The sequence below is a fragment of the Trachymyrmex septentrionalis genome, unplaced genomic scaffold (genome assembly GCF_001594115.1).
Source record: "Trachymyrmex septentrionalis isolate Tsep2-gDNA-1 unplaced genomic scaffold, Tsep1.0 scaffold171, whole genome shotgun sequence".
Classification (NCBI taxonomy): Eukaryota; Metazoa; Arthropoda; class Insecta; order Hymenoptera; family Formicidae; genus Trachymyrmex; species Trachymyrmex septentrionalis.
In genome coordinates, this window is record NW_017304876.1 from 197,344 (window position 1) to 205,374 (window position 8,031).

General features: G+C 38.9%; 1 protein-coding gene across 1 annotated transcript in view; it reads left to right on the forward strand.

Moving 5' to 3' along the window:
- The window catches only part of LOC108746451 (probable G-protein coupled receptor Mth-like 1), a 163,815-nt gene that overhangs the window by 150,266 nt on the left and 5,518 nt on the right, over nt 1-8,031 (forward strand). The window contains exon 6 of the mRNA XM_018483236.1: nt 2,310-2,448. Within this exon, the coding sequence (XP_018338738.1) occupies nt 2,310-2,448 (139 nt within the window). The remainder of the gene's footprint in view (nt 1-2,309; nt 2,449-8,031) is intronic.

Genomic DNA, 8,031 nt, shown 5'->3' on the forward strand with positions numbered 1-8,031 from the left:
AAAAAAAAAAAAATAGCAGGATTTATAGGTGAACAGAGGAGAGAATTATAACAGACGAAAGCGACAACGGGAGAAAACAAAAGTTCGCGGTTGTTAGCATTGTTACAACGCTTCCGAAATGCATTTCAAAAGGATTGCGAGCTGTATATTCTTGGCATACTTTTTAGCAACAAGAGTTTGTATATAAATGCGAATAATTCTGGAAACTATCCCTGCACAAAAGCGAATGTAATTTCTGGTATACCACAAGAGAGATCACTGTTCCTCAAACGATATTAAATTAAACGATATTGAACATGTTTGTCTTTTTTTTTTTCTTCTTTACTTATTTTATCTAATTCTCACAAAATCGTAAAAAAAAAAAAAAAAGACAAAGTATAATATTTTGCGAGGTTTAACAGGGTTTAATTAAAAATCGGGTGAAGGGTTAATCCCGCGATCAATTGTGGGGTGAGGAATAATTACGTCCCTTTTGGAAATGGTGCATGCGCATTACGAAAAGAGCAAAAAATTTAATCGCTTGAGATATGTGCGGGCGGGTAGTGCGTAAACAACGCTATTCACGAGAGAGGGAGAGACAAATGTGCAATGACGCTACGGCGAAGTTATCGGCTATCGGACATTATTGGATAACGGAAACAAAGTGCGTCTCGCCCCATTGGTTATTATCGTTTGCGATCGCGAGAACTACGCGATAGAGCGTTCTCCGCGCCCGGAGTCATAAATAATTAGGAATAAATGAGAGAGACGCGTCGCACATTCAGGACGTTCGTTCGAAAACGAACTTCCGGCCGGCGCGACGTCCCTATTTTCTTTCCGTCGTAACGTGCCGCCCGTCGATACGGACAAGAAAATAAACCCCGCGTCTGTCGACAGGTCGACACCGTCGACGATTTATTTGTTTGTCATAAATCCGTCCATCTATTTCCGCTCGCGTGCATTACGAAAACTCGCCTTCCGCATTCCGAGACGCGCCTTTCTCTTCTCGCGTCTCTCTCCTCGTCGATAGATAGGAATTTTACAATTTCGTAGAACGAATTTTTGCAATTTCGAGAATCGCGTGAGTGATTTTAATTAATTATATTTTGTAGGAGCGGGATAATTTGCGACGTGTTAAAATGTCAAGAATCAAGAATTAGCTTCCATTTTCCTGGCTCGCTGATAGGTACGCGAAAATCAGCATCTTGTTGGCATTTTCTGGTGCGAATAGCGCATCATTCGAACAGACGCCGCTGTCGGAATTATCGGAGATGCGCCGAATTAAACATCGGCGAGGATAAACCCGCCGGTCATTTAGTTGATCGCGCCGTTTATTATTGAACCAGTTTGCGTATGCGGCGCGAAACAGCCACCGCCATCTCGCATATCTACGCCGCTCAAAATCTGGAAATACATCGACCTGGCTCCGAGTCGTCCCACGGGGACGGGAATCGCCATATGATTAATTCAGGTGCAAGGACCGTTTCGTGTCGATGAGCCGTTAGCGAAGCCAGAATAGAAATTGGCGTTTGTTTCCTTCCTTGTGAAACATGAATTCTAGGGAACCCCATTACTACCGTTTTGATCGCGTAAACGTCGTCAGCATTATTATTACTTACAGGAATTGTAGGGGCTCCACGTTTGCGCGTGAAATTTTCAGGCTACACTGAAGAAAAGTTTGCTAGATCTTAATACATATTTCCTTGAGTAAACATTTAAGTAAATACTTACTTATATAGTATATAAATATTTATTCAATAAAAGATAATAGTTAAATTAAAGTAATGGTTTTTGTATCAAATCAATATATGTTTACATTTAGTGAATATTTACTTTTCGAACAAATATTCATTGAAATTTAGTATTCTTTTCAATGTAGGTAATAAATGATTAATAAGTGCTTTGGTAAAATAATTTCAATCACATATTCAATTAATATAATTAAAATATGAGCGTTTAGTCGAACCAACTAAATGCTAATTTTACTTTTCTAAATGTTTAATAATATAATTATTACCAAACGGTCTATTACTATTATTACGTTTGATAATGTTTATTAAATATGGTATCAATATATTATACTAAACAAAATACATTTATAGCTATTACTAGGTTTTTCTCTCAGTGCAATACGATAAGAAAATAACACATATTATTTTCTCACAAATCATTGCGATATAAATTATATCTGGGTAAATGAGCAATTATAAAAATTATTTATTATAACATAACTGCGTACGAGTGAAATAATCGTATATTATGTGATTGTTAAGCAGACTGCGGTTTTTTATCTTCTACAGAATTTTAGATTCGTTCTGTTTGCCTTGCAGGTGACATGGAAATCCTGGCGTATTTCTTTGGACCGATCGGAGTGCTTCTAGCTGTAAATCTTATGTTTTTCGCTGTAACTGCTCGCGAATTGACGTGCGGTCTCTGGAAAGGCGAATTCGTGAAAAGCACCACCGAGAGGTAAGTAAACATTCTCCTCGTCGCAATTGAAAAAAAAAAAAAGGAAACCGTAATACATCATGCTCATTCATTTTCCAGTATTGTTTCCGTAGAAATAATTTATCATGTTTTAACTTTGACTGTTTTAAACGAACACACGCTCATTTGCGTGTGTTCTATTCATGAATAACGGATTTCATTAGATAAATTGTACGGAATAACAGTTTTTCGTTTCTTTTGTACGGATATTAATTTATTCTCTATTCCACAAAAGGCTTTTGTACGCTAATAAATAAATTTCTCTGCAATGCAAAATTCAATCTTCTTCGTACAATATATGGCTTGCAGCATAGTTATGCTTTCTCTTTGTAATCAACGGGTTACATTTTACTCTAAGCAATATTAATTAAACAATATTAGTAAAGCAATATTAGTTAAGTGAAATTATTATTAAAAATATATATATATATAATAATATTAATTGACTCTCTTCTTGAGCGTTGGAGTGGAATTTCTAAAGTATGAAAATTGAGCCAGTAAGAGTAGCTCAATGCTTCAATTTTTAAGAGTGATTTTACTTTCTAGAGTGAGATTCACTTTGAAAATTGTATATAGAGAGAAATATACAAGAAAATAAAACGAACTCGAAATGTTGCTATCAATGGGTGGCGTGAATTTAATTACGTTCCGCGAGAATTGTCTCTCCGAGGTATATCCATGTACGAGGAATTCGGAACCAGCCGATTTATCGATGGATTAACGAAGGATCGTCCTGCAATCTGGTCGGATTAACCGAGACGTCGTGGCTCGGGATTGACCAGCTGATGGTCCCCCTAAATTCAACAGAACGGCATTGCCAGCCGATTCTCGAGGCGTGCCTCGCCAACCTTGCAGCCGACGGGCACGGCTTTTGCCAGCATTCCACTGGTGGAAAATAATAACGTTTATTCCTTCGGCGCAGTTTCTTCCCGAGATCGAGAGAAATTCGTAAACACGTGTCGCACGTTCGTCACGCGAGACATCGGCCAACCAGACCTTTGTCTCGCGCAAACATTTACCTTACGCGCCCGGCCATGAAACTCAATGAATATTCTCTTTGCATTTTTCTGCAGTTTTCAAAGAATGGCCGTTACCAATAAAAGTTAAAAGTCTCGCGACCTTGCTACCGCGCAATGCAGATAAACTCGTTTGCACGGACTGGAAGATCCGCTTATCTTCGTATTCCGACTGATTCGCTCACTCCACGGAGTCGGGTTAATCGATTCAAATGAACGGCCAATCTGTCCGATCTATATAAAGATCGAAGTGAAGTGATACTTGGACGTGTGCAAGAGGCAGTATATTTTGTCATGTAAAAATGAACGGTCGAAATTCGGTTTGGAACACGCAAGAATTTTACAACATCTCGCACATGGCGTACGAAAGTCTCCCGTATAATTCGTGTTGAAATAAGCAAAAACGTGCGCACGAAACTGCAAGAGACCGAGGAACATCGGGGCGAAGTAATACGAGCTATCATGATCGTAAGCTCGATCGTAATAAGCTCGTTTCATCGGAAACATTCGATGTTTCGTTACAACGTGCGAACGAGAAGCGACTTCTCACAAGTATTCCGAATCATTTCGCGGAAGACGAAGTGCATTGCTCCGATTTTTGCTCCTCGCGAAAAGACGAAATGTATCGATAACGCGCGCGCACGCGAGAATATCGGTGCTCCAACAATAACTCTAGGAATATCCCGGAATTGTGCCAACAGCCGCGTTTACGGGCCATTTCCGACACGCTCCGATGCAACGATAATAAACGCGATGTTGCGCACGGCCGCCGAGGAACGATCGTTTCAGCGACTGCGAAACGACACTCGCACCTTGGAAGCGATCAAGTTTTATTGGTCCAGACGAAACGCCCGATCTCCCGCTTTTCGCGGGAATACGGGATTTTATTTTGAACGCCGGAGAATGGCGCCCGGACTCGATTGAATATCAAGGATAACTGGTTGAAGACGAAAGGACGTGTGGCGAAAGTCAAGGAAAATCCTCAGGAAGTTTCAAAGTGTTTATTTCAATTTTTTTGTACGCGAATATGTGGGCTGTAATATGTAAACGACAACTTGGAAAAAATACGGGGTTGCCCGCGCAAAACTGGAAATTAGGGAATTTTGTGAAATTTTCTGGAAATTAAAAATTCTTGACTTTAAAGAAATTTAATATATATGTATACCTCACACCTACGCAGTTTTGAAATTCTAACTTAACAATGAAAAAACGCAAACGGTGTCGGTAACAACAATAATTTATATTGCTGCTGTTGAGCGATCTTTTAACAATATTTTTTTCGACGATTACCCAATTAAGACGAAAATACAAAAAAATGTGTAAATATTGAAAGTTAGGTAAAATTATGAAATTTTATCTGGAATTTTAATTAGGGATTCGTGACGATCTTGAAGACTGCAATTTTATCTTTTACTTCACAAGTAAGCCTTAATTTCAAGTTTACCAAGGTAATTTAACTTGATACGTGAAACGTTGAGGTGCAGACGACTTACGTGCAAGAGGAGATTCGACGTTTTGGAACGTCAAAATATTTCTCACTTTTTTTTCACGACGAAAGGTATTTGACACCTCGTACTTTCCGATTTGCACAGGCGAACGGATTCTTTTTACAGAGCGCAGACTTTGCACGCGCAGGGAAAGTTTATTTTATTACCTTCCAGCCGACTGATATCAGGCAATCGTTATTTTCCATTCGCTCGACGTCCCTTCGATCCGCTTACATCCTCTCGCTCTATTCGAGATTGATATTGACGATCCCAATTCGCGATTTCGACGACGCTATTTGCCCGCCGTGATGTACGTACACGAACACAATACGGCCATTGTTTGGCAAAAGGAAACGTAATAGCATATGCAGATTTCGCCTCATCCCGAGTTTGTTCTGTGTCTTCAACGAACGGATTTCGTTCATCACGTACGTTTGCATAGTTTCCGGAACACCCCGACGTGGATAAATTGCCTTGCGAAAATCTACGAACATTATACATTCATGGCGGTATTTATGAGAAAATAACAATATTATTTTTTATACGCGCGGCAAGTTTACAGTGACTTTTTTGCTTTTCATCGGGAAAGAATAACATAAATATCATCGATAACCTCGGATATTCCTTCCACTGAAATATGCGCAGTTGTATCATTATTTTTATCATTTTTTTTATGTTATATTTTGTGTTATATTTCAGTTTAAAGCATGAGGATATTCAGTGAAAATAAAAAACTGTGATTATAAATACACATGAATGTACGCAACGAATACGCACGTCAAAATTAGAATAGGAAAATATACTCATAAACAACGAAATAAATGTCAGTGTTTTTAATTTTGAACGTAATAAATGCTTGTTATGATACAAACATCGTTATAACGCAATAACAGTCGTCTCTAGAACGAAATAATAATTTTTGTTTGCCACGTGCGTCGTGGACGCCATATACACTTTTTCAAAAAAAAGTACTAAATTTTAATGAATATTCGCTCGAGTAGTTCCAAGTAAATATTCACGTATATCTAAGTATAAACATATATCTATTTGATATAAAAATTATTAATTTAATTATTACTTTTTCCAGTGAAACGTGTAAAAAAGCCCATCAAGCTATTCGAGTGCACAAAAATTCTTTATTTTTCGTGAATATAATAAAACAAATAAAATATACATTTCAACCCTTCAATTCATTGATCTATTCATTACATAGCTAATTTGACATTTGGATAAAGAACAACGAAGAAATAATTATCGGGAATCATCAACTTGGAATTTGCGTTAATTATGTAATTTCGATTTATATTTTATATTTTGATAAGGATCCGAATTGAAGGGTTGAAACGTATATTTTATTTGTTTTGTTACATTCACACGAAAAATAAAGAATTTTTGTGCATCCGAATAATTGATGTAGCCTCTGATGGGCTTTTTTACGTGTTTCACTGATATATTCTTTCGAGTCTCATTATACATATTTGTATTTCCTTTTTGTTGAGTGAATATTTATTTAATGTAAGTAAATGTTTACTTAGGATACTATTCCAAGAAATATGCATTACGATTTAGTAAACTTTTTAGTGTACGTACACTAACGGAAAAAAAAAATATAATCAATTTTAATAAATATTTAGTTGAATACTCTGCCAATTAAATATTTGTTAAATCTAAAGATATATTTATTTGATATGCAAGAAATGTCAATTTGATTTAAGAATCATTTCTTTTATGGAACAAATATTTACTTACTGTAAGTAAATGTTTAGTTGGCAGTTTATTGAACGAAATACTTATTAAAATTAACTAAATTTTTTTTCTCAGCGTAATATATACTACATCCGCGAGAAAAACTTATGGAGAGAACGATGTTGACATTTTAAAACGACCTACGGCTGCCCACGCGGCCGGTCAGATGGTTTCAGAGTGGCGCCAAGTTAACGTACAGACGTCACGTCCGATTTGACGTTTGCCGGAGGAAGGAGGAGCCGGCTTGAATTATCTTCTGACAAAAGGCGACACGGCGATGGCCGCGGGGGTCATAAAAGCGGTATGAAATACTCGCAATAACCGTCGAGAGGGCGAGTGCCATCCAACGTGCGGATCCAGTTCGTCAAGTCCGATGCACTCTCTCTCTGCTCTCGCGTCTCCGTCGTCGCCCCACCCCCTTTTTCCTCTCGCGGTCGCGCAAAGTGGAGATCTGTGTTTCCGCGGTTCCTCGCCTCGGAGCCGAGATAGCGGATTTTCACCAGCAAAAAATATTTTATGCCGACCGCACGTCCGAGAACGGTATTTCTGTACTTGCGACCGCGCGAGAATAGTCTTCATATAGGGAACGAGAGAGAGAAAGAGAGAGAGAGAGAGAGAGAGAGAGAGAGAGAGAGAGAGGGAATCATATAAATATACTTATATAGACAGTATATTTCTGCGATACCTGCCTCGTGCGTCTGTCGTCCTTAAGCCGCCACTTCCTGACTTCGCACTTAAATCGCGGAAAGAAGGATTTTCTCACGTTATATCGTACCTTCATGTCTCCCGTGAATGTGGATTTCTTGGAAGAAAGTACCCGGGAATCGTGAGCAAGATCTACAAGTGCGGACACGTTGGCAAGAGGTTTTTAACACACGTACTTTTATATCGCAATCGCAGCTGGTACGCTCTTCCTTCGTAACTCGTTCATATTTATCGGCCCTATGTTTCCGCTCCCTCTTGTTTTCTTTTCCTTCTTAATATCCCCGTGGCCCTTTGGGTAGGAGGGTGGTCACTTCGCGACGATTGCATTCCAACGGTAAATTGTATTCGTACCGCGGCGAATTGTATTCGTTGATTGCAAAAGCACGGGCGTTCGCGTGGCGTCTAAAAATAACGTATACGCCGCGTAGCTTATGAATGATTAACTGCGCGAACGTCAAGAAACTTCGAAAGCCGCCTGACGACGAGAGCAAATGACGCGGTGATGCGGCGATGGTTGAAAATTTTATTCGAAGTCGTCGACCCTTTCTAGTCCGCATATCACATTTGATATTTCAAAAGTCATCGTCGCGGGCGCGCAAATTTCTCCCCCC